The 21,253-nt window shown below is 35.7% G+C and overlaps 1 protein-coding gene across 1 annotated transcript in view; it reads right to left on the bottom strand.

Annotated features, from left to right (window-relative positions):
- mAChR-A (muscarinic Acetylcholine Receptor, A-type) overlaps positions 1–21,253 on the bottom strand; it is a 77,386-nt gene that overhangs the window by 46,101 nt on the left and 10,032 nt on the right. Inside the window, exons 2-4 of the mRNA XM_075310780.1 lie at positions 4,739–5,677; positions 4,487–4,661; positions 4,284–4,420 (exon numbers count right to left, since the gene is read on the bottom strand). Coding sequence (XP_075166895.1) covers positions 4,284–4,420; positions 4,487–4,661; positions 4,739–5,649 — 1,223 coding nt within the window. The 5' untranslated portion in view covers positions 5,650–5,677. The remainder of the gene's footprint in view (positions 1–4,283; positions 4,421–4,486; positions 4,662–4,738; positions 5,678–21,253) is intronic.

The raw sequence follows: 21,253 nt of genomic DNA, 5'->3' as shown, positions 1-21,253 counted from the left end.
AGCTCCAAACATATAAATTTTACAACCAAACATATGAAAAATGTGGGTAGTGCGTTGACTTACAAACTGTATGGTACGCAGTTCGATTCTCCGTGGAAGTGAGAAAGATATGAGGGAAGATGCAATTAGCCACAAATTAATTTTATCACAATCTTCTTTGGGAGAAAATGCTTACAAGCATATACAATTTTTTGTCTCAAAATGCTTCCAAACATATAATATGTTCACATAAAACAAACATAATAATGTGCCGGCAATATCTATGTTCTGTTAGAGAAGCTATTTTTTGAAGGTGTGCAAAATGTATTCAACATGGGATCAGAATTTGAAATAGGTCCCATATATTGAGCACAAGGTTCAATGTACAAAATATCAAAACGCAGCTTCCTTAAGGGTATCTTTCTTGTTTTATTTGAAAGGGAGCGGATTTTTTCTCGGAGCGGAGTGGAAATAATCGGCCGGTCCAGATCCCTGCTTCGTTCCCATAGTTTTTGCAAACCAGTCTACCAGGCATTGCCGTTTTCAAGTTGAGGAACACATAGAGCAAGGATGTTATTACAGTTTCACTGTCTGAGTATATAAATACTTATGCCAACATGTCTTGCAACATTCCTTCTTAGCCACATCTTTTATTGGTAATATTTCAGTATGAAAGCACTAAAGTGATTAAGTCATCTCTTCGCGATTATAATTTCCAATTCGTTGGAGTACACACCAAAACCCACTTTTCGCATTGGTGTAGACAGTTACATCGTGTAGACAGCTCATGTCACTTAACGGTTTCTCAAGATACGCGAATCCGTCGAAATGAACGGACGTGTGTTTTAATATCGCATCAATTTAATTATCGTAATAAGTACTTATTACGAATTTCAAGTATTGTGGTACACTTAGCAACTCTGCGGCGAATGAATTCTTGAAGCGGGAAAAAGGAAACGAGCATGGTTCCAAAGCAAAAATGGAAATTGAGAGGTGCTAAAAAAGTTTGCCGGACCATGTCCTTGACGGCAAGATGCTGGATGGTACCAAGGACCATTTAAGTTAATCGCATTTGCGGACCAAAGGTCTATGGGTTGCTTTAAAGCTGCCTTGATGCTAATTGGTAAAGTTTTGGAAGGACCCGCTTTGGAGTTAGTCGAGAAAAAAAGACATTACGGCATCCCTCTTGATCCTGAGTCAATATTAAACAGACTAGAGGAATGTAACCCAAATCTTCCGATTGGAAGGTTGGTCGTTTGGATGAGGTGAACGGACCAAGACGACATGCAGTGTTTATATTGAAAATTGAGTCGCTACCACATCAACCCAGACCCAAGGACGTATAAGAATGGCTTTCGTGATATACATATGAACCGAACAACCAAAGGATTCCGAATCGGACAAGCCTCCGTTAGTCAAAAGTGAAAAAATCTCCTTGCGAAGCCGAAAGAGACATAAAAACTGCAGACAGGGTCAAACCTTAATAAAGCTGAACTGAGGGTTGGTTGTAGCTTCTCAGGGCATCGCAACATCAGTTTCAAATTGGCTGTTCGTAAATCAAAGGCCATATTTTCGCAAAATGTGAGGAAAGCTGATTGGAATAGGTATAGGGATACGTTCAATATGATGATACCAGAGACCAAAACCAAACCGTGGAGCGAATTTCAAAGGCCTTCAACATCTCACGGAAAGCTGTATGCTCTAGAGGAAAGCCATGGGGGAAAAATCGAGGAAATAAGCGAGAACTGAACTTCCATTCCCGATGCTACTTGTGTTGCTATATAAATGAGATATTCAAAGTGTAGATAGCGTCCATCACATTCGCGTAGATAATCCAATAAGCTGCCTTTCGACATATATTCTTGTACAATGTAGATGGGTTCCTCTTGTGAACCCTCATAACTCTTGGAATGATTGGTAGCAGTTTTGGGAATACGTTCGAGGATTCTAGACTACGAAGATAGTAACATCCATGGACTGAATAGTCTAAGTGAGCCTGATACATCGGGCTGCCACCTAACCTAGCATCCTCTAACTTCGCTACAGGTTTCATTAAAACATCGGAGGACAACTTGACAATGTCCAGAGAGGAGACGCTGGAGGTACTATTGGACAAACATTTTCGTGGAAATCCGACGGTTGCACAATATTCTGGCGGTGCAACAGAGGCTCAGCGGTCATTTCATATTTTATACAGGTTTCATTAAAACATCGGAGGACAACTTGACAATGTCCAGAGAGGAGACGCTGGAGGTACTATTGGACACACATTTTCGTGGAAATCCGACGGTTGCACAATTTTCTGGCTGTGTAACAGAGGCTCACGGGTCATTTCATATCGAGAAAGTTTTATCGGAATCTAGAATAAAATGGGCTTTAAATAGTTTTGGGCCATTCTAATCCCCCGGACCTGATATAATTACTCCGGCGGAGTTACAAACAGTGACTGACAGAATTATACCTTGGTGTCGGTGATATATAAAGGATGTATCAACTTAGCATATATTCCAGAAAAGTGGAGGGAAACAAAAGTCGTTTTCATACCTAAAGCAGTGCGAAAGATTTCCGACCAATCAGCTTGTCCTCATTCCTTCTTAAGAGTCTGGAGAGGATGATAGATATTTATCTAAGAACTAGCATCGATTCAAGATTGCTCTTGAAACGACAACATACTTACTCGAAGGGTAGGTCTACTGAGACCGCATTGCATGAACTAGTCAGCTTTATTGAAAGCTCATTATCTGTCAATGAAATCACAATTGTGACTTTTCTATACATCGAGCTCGGTATGAAATGATTGACAACTCTGGATGTTGAATAAGGAGTACTTAGGCTATTAGACCAACTTTTAACGAAGCGACTTATTTCAGCCACACTAGGACAAGCAAACGGAGGTACTCCCCAAGGAGGAGTACTATCATTTCCTCTTTAGAATGTTGCTATAAAGAAAGGATAAATATGGCATATGCAGCTGATGTGGCTCTAGTAGTCAGGGGAAAATGCCCATCCACAATTAGAGATATTATACAAAGAGACCTCCGGATGACTGGGAGATGGGCGAAAGAGATTGGTCTTGGGGTAAATCTTGCAAAGAAAGAACTAGTCATGTACTGCAAAGAACGCAAAATTCTCCCGGTTAAGCCCATATCCTTCCATTTGCTGAGTGTGGAAAATACCTTGGCCTTACTTTGGACAGGAAGCTGAACTCTAAGCTTAATTCTCTCAACGAGATGGCTGAGCAGTACAATATACACCTAAAATGGGTGGCTGTTATTATGGCAAATGTTCAATGGGATAATTGCAAGGGTTGCAACGACACCAAGCAAGTATGGCTCCATTTAAACTTAAACCGCACACTAGATATGCTAGTATTCTCCAGACGTGGTATCTGCTATAACGGGTCGCTGCCTGATAGGGGATTTTGCAAAAACTATTGGCGCGAAGTATAGTGACTACTGTATGCACTGTCATGATGCCGAGGAAAAGGAATCAATTAAACACCTCTTGTGTGAGTGTCCTGCATTTTGTGTAAGGTGTAAGTGATTTTTAGGGGCATACAGCTTTAGATTACTGGAAAACGTTAACTTAAGCAGTCTGCTAATGTTTTTGGAAAAATCTGGTTGGTTTGAAAGACGAAAATAATCGAGAAGGTTCAGCGGTTAAAACTAAAAGTGTTCATATTTTATTGGTACTTTTAGTTAATATGGTATCACAATGGAGCCTGAAACTAAATCGGGCTGCCACTTTAACCTAACCAAAATACGGGGTGTCTATATTTCGACATCGATATCTAGACAAAAAGTTAAAAAGGTTGTCGTATTGAAATCAGCGCTGTATTTGATAGCGTTGTTCGAGTTTGAAATAATATACATCGCTAAAAAGTGCAGATAGTTACTACGTGTAGACAGTTCCCGTCACTTAACGGTTTCTTAAGATACGGGGTATGTTTCGATTCGCCATCGATATCTGGACAAATTTTTCGATTTTGAAATCATATATATCGATAAAAGGATTTCTTGTGGTTAAAACTTTTGCGAATATCGACTATTTTTATTTTTTTAACTGACTTCAAAAAAAGCTTTAGTTTTTCTTTATGTAACTACTCGCTTGCTTGGTTTTGTGCTGTTAACGCCATTTACCGATGATATCAACATATCAACCTGGATGAAATATTTATTGTCGCTACAGATCTTTTTCCAGATTTTCAGTTTTAGATACATTTTTCCCTGGGTTTTCAAAGTCAATTTCGAAGGCGAACAAAAAAGTTTTGACCTGCACCATTGCTTATACAATTGGCTACTTACCCTATATCTGATGGTTCTTCATGTTCGTACGGATATTCATCGGAATCGTCTCTTCCAGAATGCCACCACGCAATGCACCACTCCTTTACGCTACCAAAGCAAGGATATGTGTTTTTCGGTTTATGAATGCTTTTTATCTGATATAAGATATGAAAAGAGATATCTGTATTTCGCTTATCACACATATGTACATGTTTACGTACGCTTGATTTTCGGGAATGAATTCCTTGGTAACTCGAATCTATTATCATATTGGGCATATAAACACTGTCGGCATCGGCAGATGACTCTGATCTGGGCCGCCTCCATGCATCATGTTCACCAAGTTGTGATATGGACAACATGCCTCCAGTATGGTTAATAACTGTGTTTTCATCACTTATGATAGATAATAATTTCAAGAAAATTTTCAAGTTCTATCAAATATTTCGGTATTACATATGATCCCAACATACCTCGAGTTAGACCGCTTGGATGAATCCTTCTTACCAGCTTGTAAGTTTGGTAAATCCTTTTGCCGTTTCTTAGTCTCCTTCCAAATCCGATAGTAGAGGAAACACATAATAGTGACTGGGAAATAAAATGCGGCTAAAGCAGTCAGAAATGTAATGTACTGATTCGTCTCAATGAATTGAATGTAGCACTCGTCCTGGGGTACGGTACGTTTACCTTCAATATAAGGCCAGCTGTAAATCCAAGGTGGCCATAATATCAAACTAATACCCCATGCAGCGGCTATCATACAAGCAGCTCTATTTGTAGTCCTTTTGGCACGATAGGTTAGTGGTCTTGTAACGCTGAAGTATCGATCGAAGCTAATGATGAGGAGATTGAGTACCGACGCATTTGAAGCCAAATAATCTAAGGCCAGCCACGTGTCACAAATGTGAGGACCAAGTGGCCAATAACCAACGATCGTAGAGGCGGCAAATAATGGCATTGATATCAGACCGATTGCAAAATCAGCAATGGCCAACGAGAACAGAAAGTAATTGCTTATCGTTTGGAGCTGTTTGTCGATTTTGAAGGATATCATCACCATGACGTTACCTACAACCGTTAATAAACTAAGAATTCCGGCAATAACACCCATGAGAATCATAGATGATAACGAATATCGCGGACCTCGAGATTCCAAAATAGTCGTCAGATTCGTTTGTAGACCGGTAACAGACTCATTTCCAAATAGAACTACAGCGGTAATATTGTCCAAGATATCAGACGTAATAGTAACATGGAGTGATTGTGTTGGTGCTGGCGTCGTCGTTGTAGTAGTAGTAGTTGTCGTCCGAAATGAAGGCGCCAATGGCTCCAGTATACTTGGAGGGCCATGGGCTGCCAATGCCAGACTTATATATGAAGACATTTTATGTCGTTTTTATGTGAGAATTAGTCTATAAGAAATAAAATAAAAAAGAACTCAGCTTTGTTATATTTAATTCAATTAGTTCGGATTTTAAAACTAAAATGTATGTGACTCAACTCAAAAAAGTGAACTCCCCAGGAAAGAAAATGTAGGCTAATTGTTTAATTATTTTTGTTACTTATTACAAATAATATCGTATTTTAAAGACAGAAATTGGAGTTCTAAATTCTAAAACTTTCTTTAGTGAACTTCAAGATGGACACATTTTTAATCAAATATATAAATTTTAGGAAAGTCCAAACTATTTTGTTAGTAAATCTTGATGCTTCATTTGTGGATACAGATTTTTCTCTTTTCTAGATCATTTGTGTACGTTAGACATACAATATTGGGGAAATTTTAACTAAACTATATGAAGACCGAGATACAACTGACTGGTCTTGTTAAAAATTAGATAAAAACCACATTACGTACATATTTAGGTGGTTTAAATTAAACCGCCTATATATAATATACTAGCCGAACCAGGCCAGCTTCGCTGCTCCATCTTCGATTTTTAAAAACTAAGGGATTATTTGTTATGAAATATTGCATTTACTTTCAGTCAATCCACAGAATATATCAAAGGATTAGTTAATAATACAATCCTTTTGAAAAAATCCAAAGGATGTGAAGATATTTCCCATTTCAATTTATTGGTGGATTGATCACCGGTTATTTTTAGAAAGTTAAGGCTGAAGATAAAGCCCTCGTAATATACAGTGGTTAACTTCTTCGAGCGAACACAACATTTGGAGAGTAGTACTCTCGCAAATCAGTTAATTTGTAGTGACTTTTAAAACACATTATTTTTTCTCAGGTTGTTTGTTCAGAAAGTGGTATGAGTCCATATAAAAGTAGATGAGGTAAGTGACAATGAGGTTACCCAGTTTTATCGCTGGATCACTTTCAATTAAAACTTTCGTTCGTGAAGTTATCAAACAAACAAAAAATAAACCGTAGAACCCTTCTAAAGAGTAGGGCCACGGAAAGTCCATTTACTGGCACAAAAAGTTAAGAACTCAAATTTCATCCCATGGTTTTTTATACCGTATCCTTGAAAATTCAAACAAATCTGTGAACTTTAATTATCATGGGAATACACACAAACGCCGTCAAAAGAGAAATCCTCTAAAAACACGACGTGTAGATTTTTTTCTTTTTGGAAAAAGTACGGGGTCATATAAAAATTGAAAATTTGCGTGTAGGAAATCGATTTTTTATCCAAAATAATAAGTACATTATTTTAGATATAAAATCCATATGTTTGAAAATCAACAGAAATCGACTTTTTATATGGGATTACGAGTACTATCTGGCAAAGAAAATATTATGGAAGTCGATTCATAATTGCGGATTTAGGTTAAAGTGGCAGCCCGATTAAGATTCAGGCTCACTTAGACTGTTCAGTCCATTGTGATACCACATTAACTAAAAGTACCTATTACATATGGGAACTTCTAGTTTTAACCGCTGAACCTTCTTGATTATTTTTCTTTGTTGAACCAACCAGATTGTTCCAAAAACATTAGCAGACTGCTTAAGTTAACGTAACGCCAGTAATCTCAAGCTATATGCTCCTAAAAGTTGTTTGCGCTTTACACAAAATGCAGGACACTCACACAAGAGGTGTTTAATTTATTCCTTTTCCTCCGCATCATGACAGCTCATACAATAGTCTTTATACTTCGCGCCTATAGTTTTTGCAAAATAGCTTATCAGGCAGCGGCCCGTTATAGCAGATATCAGGAGTGATATCTGACGTCTCGAGAACACTAGCATATCTAGTGTGCGGTTTAAGTTTAAATGGGGCCATATTTGCTTGGTGTCGTTACAGCCCTTGCAATTCTCCCATCGATCATTTGACATCATAACAGCCTTCTCACGCAGCATGAGCTTGCAGGTAGCCAGGGGCATACCAACAGATTCTAGTTCCCCTGGAATATGTAAGGTAGTCTCTAGCCTTGCCAACTCATCCGCTACGCAGTTCCCCGGTATTTTCCTATGGCCAGGCACCTATATTAGGTGAATATTGTACTGCTCAGCCATCTCATTGAGAGATTTGCGGCAGTCGATGGCCGTTTTCGAGTTGAGGAACACAGAGTCCAAGGATTTTATTGCAGGTTGACTGTCAGAGTATACATTAATGTCCACATTTTTTGGAAATTACTTCTCAGCCAATTCGCCACCTCTCTTATTGCCAATATTTCAGCCTGAAAAATACTACAGTGATTAGGTAATCTTTTCGCTATTCGAATATCCAGATCTTTAGAATATACTCCAAACCCCACTTGTCCATTTAATTTGGAGCCATCAGTATAGAAATCTATATCTTTTATTCCCCGGGATCTGTGTACACCACGCCTCACTATTGGGAATTAGAGTTTCAAACTTTTTGTCGAAAAGTGGTTTTGCCAGGGTGTAATCCACTACGTTAGGCACATCTGGCATTATTTTGAGGACCGAACTGTGACCGTAACTTTTTCCGACCACAGCGATAGCTCGCGCAACCGCACAGCCGTTGTTGCAGCTGATTGTTTGGCCAAAATGTCTAAAGGCAATAGATGCAGCATGACATTAAGGGAATTTGTTCCTGTCTTGCTGAATGCGCCTGAGATACACAAACACGCCATACGCTGAACTTTGTCTAAACTTTTTGGCTGGTGAAGTGCCGGCCACCAGACTACAACACCATAGAGCATTATAGGTCTAACCACTGTCGTGTATAGCCAATGTACAATTTTTGGTTTTAGTCCCCACTTTTTCCCTATTGCCTTTTTGCACGAGTATAAAGCTACCGTTGCTTTCCTTGCCCTTTCTTCAATATTAAGCCTAAAACTCAGCTTCCTATCCAAAATAACGCCAAGGTATTTTGCACACTCCCTAAAGGGAATTTCAATACCCCCTAAGGAAATGGGCCTAACCGTGGGAGTTTTTCGATCTTTGCAGTACATGACTAGTTCTGTCTTTGCAGGATTTACCCCAAGACCATTGTCTTTCGCCCATTTCTCAGTCATCCGGAGGGCCCTCTGAATAATATCTGTGATTGTGGATGGGAATTTTCCCCTGACTGCTAGAGCCACATCATATCCGTATGCCACCACTTTTATCCTTTGTTTTCTAGGGTAACCATAAGGTTATTTATAGCAACATTCCAAAGAAGAGGTGATAGAACTCCTCCTTGGGGAGTGCCTCTGTTCACATACCTTTGTATGTTTGCTTGTCCTAGTGTGGCTGAAATACGTCTCTTCATTAGAAGTTCGTCTAATAGCCTAAGTATACATGGATCAACATTCAGAGTTGTCAGTCCATTTAATATTGAGCTCGGATGGACATTATTGAACGCCCCTTCGATGTCTAGAAACGCCACGATTGTGTATTCTTTGACAGATATTGAGCTTTCAATAAAGCTGACTAGTTCATGTAATGCGGTCTCAGTAGACCTACCCTTCGAGTATACATGCTGTCGTTTCGAGAACAAACTTGAATCGATGCTAGTTCTAAGATAAATATCTATCATCCTCTCCAGAGTCTTAAGTAGGAATGAGGATAAGCTGATTGGTCGGAAATCCTTCGCCCTCGAGTGAGAGGCTTTTCCCGCTTTAGGTATGAAAACGACTTTTGTTTCCCTCCACTTTCCTGGGATATATGATAAGTTGATACATCCTTTATATATCGCCGACAACCAGGGGATAATTTTGTCAGTCACTGCTTGTAACTCCGCCGGAGTAATTCCATCAGGTCCGGGGGATTTGAATGGTCCAAAGCTATTTAACACCCATCTTATTCTAGATTCCGATACAATTTCCTCGATAGGAAACGACCGCTGAGCCACTGTGGCACCGCCAGAACCTGATTCAACCGTCTGATTTCCAGGAAAATGTGTGTCCAATAGTACCTACAGCGTCTCCTCACTGGACGTTGTCCAATTGCCCTCCGATGTTTTAGTGAAACCTAGAGCGGGGTTGGTGGATGCCAGAACCTTCCGTAATCAGGAAGCCTCGGACGTATTCCCAATACTGCTGCAGTAATCATTCCAAGAGTTATGCTGAGCATTTCTCAGTTCTCGCTTGTATCCTCTCAGATTCTTCTTGTAAGCGTCCCAATCCGCAAGGGCTCTAGTGGACTTTGCCTTGTTAAAGAGCTTCCTGCAGGATTTCATCATATTACTTAATTCCGTAGACCACCATGGTGGTCGATTTCCCCCCCCTTGGCTTCCCTCTAGGCCATGCAGCTTTCAGTGAGATGTTGGTGGCCTTAGTAATCCGCTCCACTGCGTGTCGATATCTTGCACATTTCTCATATTTGTGTCTGTTATTTCCGGTATCATCATATTGAACGATTCCCTATACCTATTCCAGTCAGCTTTCCTAACATTTGGCGGAAATGTGGTCTTGGTGGTATGAACAAAAAATTTGAATCTGATGTAGCGATGATCTGAGAAGCTATGTTCACTTAAAACCTGCCACTCAGATATCATTTCATTCAGTTCTTGCGAGGCCAGGGTGATGTCCAAAACCTCTTGCCTGTTTTTAGTGATAAAGGTTGGGGCATCTCCCTTGTTGCAGACTACCAGATTAGTACGCAAAATAAACTCTATTAGCGACTCTCCTCTTGCATTAGTATCACTACTTCCCCATATACTATGATGCTCATTCGCATCGCATCCCATAATGAGTTTCGTCTTTGTTTTCAGTGACTCCTCAACTAAGGTCTTAACGGCACATGGAGGCATCTCCCTGCCATGTCCCATGTAGACAGAAGATACCCCATATTTGCATTTGGCTATTTCTAAATTGGCAACGACAGTGTCTGCATTGCACATTGAAGGAAGCAGAAACAAGTTAAGCTCGTTTTTAGCAATTATACAGACTCGAATTACATCATTACCAGTATACTGCAATAGTTTGAACCCCGGAGTACTTAATTCACATATTTTGTTTCTATAAACGTATGGTTCTTGAATAAGAACTATGTCCCCTTTCATCGGGAGAACTTAGGTTAGTTCACCACTGTGGTATCACAATTGACTGAATAGTCTAAGTGAGCCTGCTTGTGCGTTGATGGCTATAGCGATAATTGTCTGTTGATGACAATAACAGCTACGTATTCTAGTGGATAGTGTGTTGGTTTACAAAATGTGTGGTCCGGGGTTCGATTCTCCGTCCAGACGAAAAAAAAATATAAAATCGAATAATTTCTTCTACATTGTTTGTATTACAGAAAAAAAGTTCTAAGAACTAAAAAACTCGTGGAAGTGGAAAGGATATAAGGGAAGATGCAATTAGACAGAAAAGACTTTTTTATTGAGTTTTCTTTATGAAATTGTTTTTATATCCTGTAAAAAGAGTCAAACAAACTTCCTTACAGCGAAAAGCAAATGGGAAACGATATTTATTTGTCTAAATTTCGCTTGCGAGGAAAGAATTATTTCGTGCGTGGGACTTAATATTTCGTGCGAGGGACTTAATAAGAGATTTAAATATAGCAGGAAATGTTTATCAGTCTGGAACAAGTAATAGGGAGATCATGGGGATCCATCAAGTGTCGTTATGAATAGCTATAGAAAAGATTTCATAAATTTTTAAGAATTTTTTTGAATTTTTGTTTGTTTATTCTTCAATCATTATTGTTGTTTTTGATTTCAGCTTAAAACCATGCATTGACTAAACTACAAGTGTAGCTTAACCAACAGAGGAAAAGTATGATTGTCAAATTTAATTGGGCAAAGCCCTATAGACCGCAAGACGGTTGGATGGACAGCTGTTTCGGAATTACCGCATTCCTCATCAGCATCCTCTACTTGCAGCAAAACTATCAAACAATTATTCACAAAACCCAAAGTGAACTACCCTTGAACCTCCCGAAAAAGGTTTTTGATAGTAGGCTTTGCCGATATAAAATTGCAAGCATATCACTTTTCCTTTGCCAAAGTCACATTTGAATGTGACTTGAATGCCATCCAACCGGCTTGAGGTCTATAGGGCTTTTCCATCCAACCGTCTTGCAGTCTATAGGGCTTTGCACAAATAAATTTGACAACCATACTTTTCGTCTGTTGGTTAAGCTACACTTGTAATTTAGTCAATGCATGGTTTTAAGCTGAAATCAAAAACAATTCCATAAATCATTCGTTTATTTTCTAATAAGGTAAGGTACCTGACTACTAAAATTTTTTAAGTTTTTGTGTTTCATTTAAATACACACAAAAAATTATCACCAATTTTTTTTCAATTAAACACTTAATTGAATTTGGAAACGGATTCAATTAATATGTTAATTGATTCAATTAACTATTTAATCAAATCCGAATAAATACCAATTAAAAAATGATTGATATTTGTTACGTTTCCAATTAAAATATTAATTGATTCAATCAATTTGTTAATCAATTCGGAAATAATTTTAATTACAAACGTGATTGAAATTTTTTCCGTTTCCAATTACACATGTGATTGATCCAATCACCTTTGTGATTGAAACTGAATAATTTTGAGAAATGGAAAGAGCGAAAAGAGAACAAGAGAATAGGTATTTATTCAACAATGTATGATGGAGAGATCAGTCTGTGGAAGTAACTCGTAACGAACGGTTGGGTTTTTGTTTTTCGCGTAAATTGAAAAACATGATTGGCGACATTCTGTCTGCTGCATTCAAAATGTGTGCATAAATAGTTTGAACGCAACAACAAATCATAGCAAAGGGTTGAAATAAATAAAGTGTGCAACAACAAACGGCCATGTGGTAAAGGTTTGAAAAAAATATATGAGAGAACGCATTTGAAATTACCTGTGTTTGTGTTTTGTGGTATTGTAAAATTGGAAAACAATCTACGTTTATTAAAGGTAAGAAATTGTGAAATGTGAATACCGTTTTCCATTGAAGCCTGTTTACATTAAACGGACTAAAATAATATATTTTTTATTCATTTCTTTTAGTGACCAATATTATTTCGTGAAATTGACCAATCAATCCCATCAACTCCATCATTTTATCAAATATATAAGAATATGCTTGCAATAAAAAAGTGGGTACCGTATTGATCTTTCAAAATTATAAATTTTTTTCACTCCTAGTTTTCTTAAAACCAAGAGCGGTATGTGTTTGTTGGAAGATTCACCGTGAAGTTGCGAAGTGGCATTGGCATTAAATTGCATTTTTGTTTTACCTGCCTTTTGCAGTTTGAACCCAAGTAGAGAGCAGTATATCTGGTATATAAACTAATGAGCTGAATTATGTAATGGTAAAAAGTTCTTTCTTTTAGATTTAAAAATATGAAAACTATCCGAAAATAATAAAAATATGTATTTTCCATTTATAATTTTTTCTATTTCCAGAATTTGCAAAGTATCATCAATATAATACCAAATATTACATTGCTTTCCCATTATTTTTGTCTTTGATTGGTTCAAATTTTAATAGACGATTTCAATGTGTGGATTTGGAAAGGAATTGTTACTAAAATTAAATTACCGAGCTCCTTAATACACCTTTTTATGCTAAAAGACTACACCCAGAGAAGGAATATGATCACCTCAAACATGTTTCAAGAGCAAAATGTTATTTTTGTATGGTGACCATGTAACATGTTTGTCACTAAAATTGTATTTTCTCGTCAAATATAACCTGCTTGCCGAAATCAGATACATGATTTCCGAGAAAATAACATGGGTGCGAAAAACATGTTACATGGTCACCACCCAAAAATAACATTTTGCTCTTAAAACATGTTTGAGGTGATCATATTCCTTCTCTGGGTGTACAACTGCAAAAGAAGATTATAAATCTGCAACCTGGAACTAAGAATTGAACTTGATATTCTATGCAGGTAATGTTTAACAAAATTAACTTTTAATTGAACAAAATTAAATTCGAATTATTCTGTTTTTTTCAGAAAAACTTATTTAGCTTACAGACTGCTGATTTATTGGAAATCTAGGCGCATCTACATATTAGAAGGAACATGCTGACATGGTTATTATGATAAGGAAGTGAATGATTTATATAGTTTTTTTTTTACCCTATACTTGTTATTTATAATAATTGTATTTGTAAGTTATGTTAGAACAAAACACAAATGACAAGAACAAAATTTATTTGTCTATTTCATAATTCAAAAAATAATAATATATTAAATATGTTTTATAAGAAACACATATTTTCTTTTATTTCAAATAAAACTAAATACGATTTTGGGGTCGCAATATATAATTTTTTTGATCGAAATTTATAGCCAATTTCAATTAATTATTTAATTGAATGAATCAAATAGTTGATTGATTTTTGTCGCGAAATTAATTAAAATTTTAATTGATTCAATTAAAACTGTGATTGAATTTTATGTAAAAAATCAATCACGTTTTTAATTGATTCAATCACACAATTAATTGATTCCGTGACAAAATTCAATTAAATTTTTAATTGAAAATCGTGTTGGTTTTCAATCAAAATGGGTGATTGATACTATCATTTTCGTGATTGAAGACATTTCAATTAAAAAAATGATTGAATCCGCGATTTTCGTGATTGAAATCAAAAAAAATTTTTTGTGTGTAGTCATTAAATAAACAATTCAAGATTTAATTGAGAACGTAAAAGTATTCAATTCAATACATACGAGGGCAGTTCGGAAACTTCTTAGCCTAGCACAAAAAGCGCGGTATAAACAGAAAAAGTTAAGTGTTTTGGAAACTTCCATCTCTGTTATGAACACATGTTTCATTTTGTTTCGATATGGCAACTCCTTCATATAGAAACAGGTGTTCAAAAAAGACACATCGCCAATTTTTTTACAATGGAAAAATTGGAAATGCGTGCTGTCATTAAATATTTACATAAAAAAAGGTTTAACGGGACAAGAAATTCATAATGATATGGTGAATGTGTTAGGTGAAAGTGCTCCTTCATATGCAACAGTAAAAAATTGGGTTGCTGAATTTAAACGTGGTCGTACAAGCATTGAAGGTGAACCACGTAGTAGACGTCCAAAAACAGCAACAACAGAAATTGTAGCCAAAGTGCATGAAATGGTATTAACTGATCGACGAATAAAAGTGCGTGAAATTGCTAATATCATGGGCATCTCAAATGATCGAGTCCATTTAATTTTGCATGAAGAACTACAGATGAAAAAGATTTCTGCAAGATGGGTGCCGCATTTCTTAACAGTCGATCAAAAACGCATAACAATGAACATTTCTCAAGCTTGCTTGGATCGTTTTAATCGAAATAAAATGGATCCACCACTATACTCCAGAGACAAAAGAACAATCCAAAACTATGGACTGAAGCTGGAGGAAGTGCCCCAAAGAAGGCAAAAACAATTCAATCGGCTGGTAAGGTTATGGCAACGGGTTTTTGGGACTTCAAAGGTATTTTATTGATTGACTATCTGCAAAACGGTAAAACAATAAATTCAGAGTACTATTGCAACCTTTTGAATCAATTAAATGTACAAATTCGAGAAAAACGTCCTGGCTTACAACACAAAAAAAATAATTTTTCATCAAGACGACGCGCCACAAGAGTGTTTTAACAACGGCTAAAATCAACGAATTAAAGTACGAGAGGCTTGACCACCCACCTTATTTTCCTGATTTAGCTCCCAGTGACTTTTACTTGTTCCCAAATCTAAAAAAAATCCTTGCTGGCAAGCGTTTTACCTCAAATGAAGATGCAATTACAGTTGCAAACCACTACTTTGAAGACCTTGAGGAAAACTATTTTAATCAAGGGATAGAATTGCTTGAAAAATAAAAATATTTTTGAAAAACTAACTATTCTCTTTCATTGATAGGCTAAGAAGTTTCCGAACCGCCCTCGTATATGTATTGAATGATTCAATTAACATTTCAATCTAATTTGATAACAATTTTAAATAATTATTCCATAAACCACATAGTGGTCAGGGTATAATAACTTTTATCTGCCAAAAAGTGTGCCTACCAGAAATATGTTTCGATCAAGCCCTTGGTGTCCGTCCGTCCGTCTGTCCATGTATTTGTTGTTCGCAGGATTCCGATCGCAATTATTACCTGATTTTGATGAAATTGGGAACATGGCGTTTTTTGGCACAAGGACAAACGCTATTGCATTTGGAAAATCGGATCAAATTTAGATATAGCTCCCATATAAATGTATCGTCCGATTTTCCCAAATTTGGCCATAAGTCCCTTATTTATCAACCGAACTTACTCAACGTCCGCATACTTTAAACTTCTATAGTAGTTACTATAAGTGCAAAAAATCAATCAAAAAATCAGATTTACATATAGCTCCCATATATTGGTTAGGTTAGGTTAGGTGTAGTAACAGCCCGATATTTCATGCTCACTTAGACTATTCAGTCCATTGTGATACCACAGTGGTGAACCTAATCTATAAAAATACTTTTTCCCTGTAAAAAAGTCGAAAAATTGAATGGTCAGGTACATGATTTTCCTGACCATATAATGGTCTCAAATTCTATCATTTAAATAATAGAACTTGTTTGCGGCATTTGAGAACCATTTAAATGCTTATTGCCAGCATACATTTTTCTATGCTCGAAAATTATTTTTACAAAGACAAAATACATGGTTTTCGCGACATTTACATGCTCTAGATAAGTTTTAAATGGATGCGGCAACCATGTCCAAACATGTTTTTTCTGTGCGTGCGTCTTCAAATTTTTTGACTTTAAAGGTGAGTATTAAGTTCGAGTTTAGCCGCTAAAAACGTCATTTTTTCACGATTACTTTTCTTTAATAATCAATTTTAAGGAACACAAACTTTGTGAAAATTTGCTTTGGGCTTTTCCCCATCAAGGTATAATAAAATTTGCAACAAATATGTATAATTTCATTCATTTTTCTTACTGATTTATTTTTCACTTTAGCGATTTTAGCGGCTAAACTCGAACTTAATACTCACCTTAAGCAAAAAAGCTTTCAAAAATAGGAGATATTTTTTAATACTTTAAACACATTTTTGATTTGAAAAATATCATAATTTCTGTTTGAAGTCGAATCTGAATTTGGAAATTTAAGTTGTTGTTAACATGTCTTTAAAGGGATTTGGTAGCACTCGCAGAAAAAGCTTAACGAACGAATAAATTAAAACTTGTTTTCTAGAACCAAGTATATAAAACTCAAATTTAAAAGAGAATTGTATCTTAAATGTGTCCTTAGTTCAATTCTCCGCTTCTTTGAAAAAAATTTTAAAATTTTTTTACCTTGCGCCTGGACGGAGAATCGAACCGCGGAACATGCACTTTGTAAGCCAACACACTAACCACTGAGCTATATACCTGTTATGGTCATCAATAGATAATTATCCATATAAGTTATATTTATATAGCATAGCTTGCGGCGCCCACGAACCGAATAAACAAAGTTTATTTAAAAGAAACAAACATTTAGTTTGGCACCGTGGAGCAGTGGTTGCTACGTTCGACTTGCATGCCAAGGGTCGTGGGTTCGATCCCTGCTTCGACCAAAGTTTTTTTTTGTTTTTTCGTTTTTTTACATATATTCCAGATATGTTCGGAAGATTCCGAACTATATTAAATTTTGAACTGTAAAATGTGTCTTATTAAAGACCTAAAGTCAGAAAAGAACAGTGTTTGATATAAACGAAATGGACTGTGTTGTTGTTTCAAAAATAACTTTTTTTATTGAAAAAAAAATAACAATTTTGTAACAAACGAATTTTTTGGTGATAAAAGTTTAAAATTTTCGAAGCAAAAAACTCTAACAAAAGAAAAAAGTTTTCGGTACACGTTTTTCAAACGTTTTTTTTTCTTTGCATGTATAATGAAAATATCTACTTTCCATTTATATTTTTTTATTTCCAGAGTTTGCAAAGTACAGTTGAAGCTCGGTTTAACGAACGATATATTGTCAGGCCCTTTCGTTATTTAGAAATATTCGTTAAATCGAACGGGAATATTAAATGTTAACTTTTATTGAAAATCGTAGTTTTTTTACCAGATGAGTAGAAATTAAGAAGACTGTGGCAAAATTAAACTACAGAGGTATTTAAGAAATTCTTACTTTAAATAATCCTTAAAAACAGATGAACATGATATATCTAGGTTACCTTGAAAAGAGGATCCAAGATTCGCTGTCTCAGGAGAGTCTGTATACACCCATGACAATATTCGCCTCTATGTGTGCTGTACCTTCTTAGACGAAGTCCCTAATTTGTTTCCAGTCCCAGTTTCAAGATGGGCCAGGCATAGATTGTGTTCATACTAACATCTTCCTAAAATGTCCAACATACACCCTTATTCTGCTGCTCCTGTCGGCATAGATGTACTCTCAACGCTAGATTACAGTTTCGACCGAGCACCAAGAAAGTTTTTCAGCGGTAATTTATGCCTCTATGTAATTATGCTGATATTCCTGTGTATGTCATAGTTTCTCTTCAGCTATAAGAAGGAGGTTCCTTGTCATTGAGATAAATATACAATCGGGTAGAATTCATTAATAAGAAAAAATTCACCACCTGCCCAACTGGCGATCATACGAAAATTTGGTCATGTCCTTTGGAATAAGTCCAAGCCGTGTCCTACAGTGTAAATTTATCCTTCAATGACAAACCCGTGTTAGAGTGACCGATCCCGTCCATACGTTTAAACCAGGCCTGGGACTGGTCCATTCACATCAGGGAATAGTCCTATACCGGTTCTGGGGTATATCAATTTTCCGTAGCGGAGCTGTCTCTCTATCTAACCTAAGTTTACCCGGCCATTGAATTTGTGTTTCCAAACATTTGATGGAATCTAAATATTTTGGGAATGCCGTACTTTGTGGACATTTCCGAAGGACTTTCGACACTCTCACAATCGTGAAATATTGCTCAATTTTAGTTGTTAATTTTCCTAAGGTTAAAAGCGTTTTCGTTAAATCGAACGTACATTTTGCTCAACCGTTCGTTATTTAGAATACTCAATGTTAGGAATTTAGACGTTCGTTAAATTGGATTTTCGCTAAATGGGACATTCGTTAAACAGAGCTTCGACTGTATTATCAATATAATACCAAATATTACATTGCTTTCACCCTCAAAAAAAATCGCTTCTTTAACATATGTTCCAAACATATTTTGCAGGAAGCACATATATTATTGGATACTGCCGACACATTAATATGTTTGTTTTATGTGAACATATTATATGTTTGGAAGCATTTTGAGCCCAAAAATATTATATGCTTGGAAGAATTTTTCCCAAAGACGATTCTGCTCATTGCCTAACATACTCGTAATTTTCACATCCACGACATATTTTAGTTCTTGGTACGCTTTTCTGTAATACAAATAATGTTGAAGAAATTATTCACTTTTATAAATTTTTTAAATTTTACCTTTCGCCTGCACGGAGAATCGAACCGAGCGCCATACAGTTTGTAAGCCAACACACTATTCACTGTTATAGTCACCAGGAGATAATTATCGTTATAAATTACATTTATATAGCATAGTTTGCAGCGCCCACGAGCCCATGCAAACATAACATTATTTAACAGAAACATACATTTGTTTGCCACGTGGAGCAGTGGTTAGCATGTCTGCTTTGCATGCAAAGGGTCGTGGGTTCAATCCCTGCTCCGACCGAACACTTTTTTATTTTTTATTTACACATTTATATTTATACTATATTAATTTTTTATAATGAAACTTCGAAATGTGGGTTATTAAAGATTTATAGTCAGTAACAGTGCTTGATATAAACGAAATTGACTGATTTTTGGATAAAATAGTATTGTTTTATTGCAAAAATAACAATTTTGTAACAAAAAACTGTTTTTGGTACAAAACTTTAAAATTTGGAAGGAATTCAAAAACTCTAACAAAAGAAGAACGTGGAGTCGAATATAAACATACATAAATAATTTTATAATATAAACATAAATTTAGTTAGGCGTGAACAGTTTTTTACTAGCATTTAACACCGTCGCTCTAAAATGCCTTTTATTTTTCTTTAATAATTCATTTTAAAGAAAATAAACTTTTTAAATTGTTTTAGCTGCAAAACTCGAATTTAATGCCCGCTTTTATATTTGAAGGTGTCCGTCAACTCCTCGTGGACTACTTATTAATAAAGAGGAACTTAACTTTTTTTATACATTTTACTGTGTAATTTTTCACTATTTCCTCCTTATTTCATTTTACTGTCCCAACTCTAAAAAGAGTATAGTGCCCTTTCGTTATTTTTATGAAGACCCCTGATTTCTTTTAATGAACCAAGAAAAAAAATTGTGCCCATAATGCCAAAATGATAAACAAAACACATGTCCACACATACATAAAATGGTGCTCTCAAGGCGAAAACATATGCTGTTTGTTTTTCAAATGTCTATTCTCTTGGTTCCGAATGTCTATTCTCTTTATTCAAATTAAATAATATTTAGACTTAAGCATATCAAATTTTTGGCCTTATCAAAAACAATTTTCCGAAACAACATACAAGCGGTTTCACAGAAATTGTTCTCGTTTGATTCTTTCGCTGTTATGTTGATATCTTTCGTCAACTCTCCCGGTTTCCATCTCTATTTCTTTCTCTATACTCTCTCTGTCGCTTTGAATAAAATATCACAACATATGTATGTTTAGTCGAAATTTGTAAATTTATATATGTTTGCATTCACACATATGATTTTTATGAAACATTCATGCCACAAACAAAATATATTCTAACATATTAACATAGATGTCCCAAACATTTAGTGTTAGTTTAGGAACATTACATGTTTGCACTTAAATATATTGTGTTTTAAAATTGTGCCCGAAACACATTTTGTTTATATCGGAACATATGAAAAACATATTTTTCTAACAGTGTTGCCATTATTCTTGTCGCTGATTGGTTCACCTTTTGGAAAGTAATTGCTACTACAATTAGACTTGCCGAGCCCCTTATGACACCTTTTTATACCAAAAGTCTACAACGACAAAAGAAGAATATTAATCTGCAACCTATAACTAAGAATTCAACTTGGTATTCTATACAGGTAATGTTTAACAAAATTAACTTTTAATTGACAAAAATAAAAATAATTATTCTTTTTACTTTCAGAAAAACTAATTTAATCTACAGACTACTGATTTATTGGAAAGGAAAATGCTGACATGGTTATTATGATAGACAGGATAATGATTTATATAGTTTAATTTTTCGCCCAACAACTTAATTTTTTAAATTTATTTTACTGTTATTTATTTTATGGCAGAATAAAGTTATTTATTTTTCGTACTTATTGTTTCTAATAAAAATGTTTTAAAACTATAAAACGTGACATTTTAATGTTCTATCCAAATATAAGATTAAGAGATTGTAGCTATATGAGAAGATGATGCAAAGTGGTGGAGAAAAAATGATTCAACTTGGGAGAAATGATTCTCGTAACTAATTCCCATAAGAAATTAGCATATAAGATCCAAATTGAATCATCTCACCCAACCAGATCTTACTAGAGACTATGGGAATGTGGATTAGCCAACACTGAAACATATGTATTGTCAGGCTTGTAAAATGGTTATCTTGCATTTTCTTTTCAATAGCATAGTAATACCAATTCCTTAA

This window comes from Haematobia irritans, chromosome 5, assembly GCF_050003625.1.
Source record: "Haematobia irritans isolate KBUSLIRL chromosome 5, ASM5000362v1, whole genome shotgun sequence".
Classification (NCBI taxonomy): domain Eukaryota; kingdom Metazoa; phylum Arthropoda; class Insecta; order Diptera; family Muscidae; genus Haematobia; species Haematobia irritans.
The sequence above is the reverse complement of the archived record's forward strand: the minus strand, read 5'-3'. Positions and strand labels throughout refer to the sequence as shown.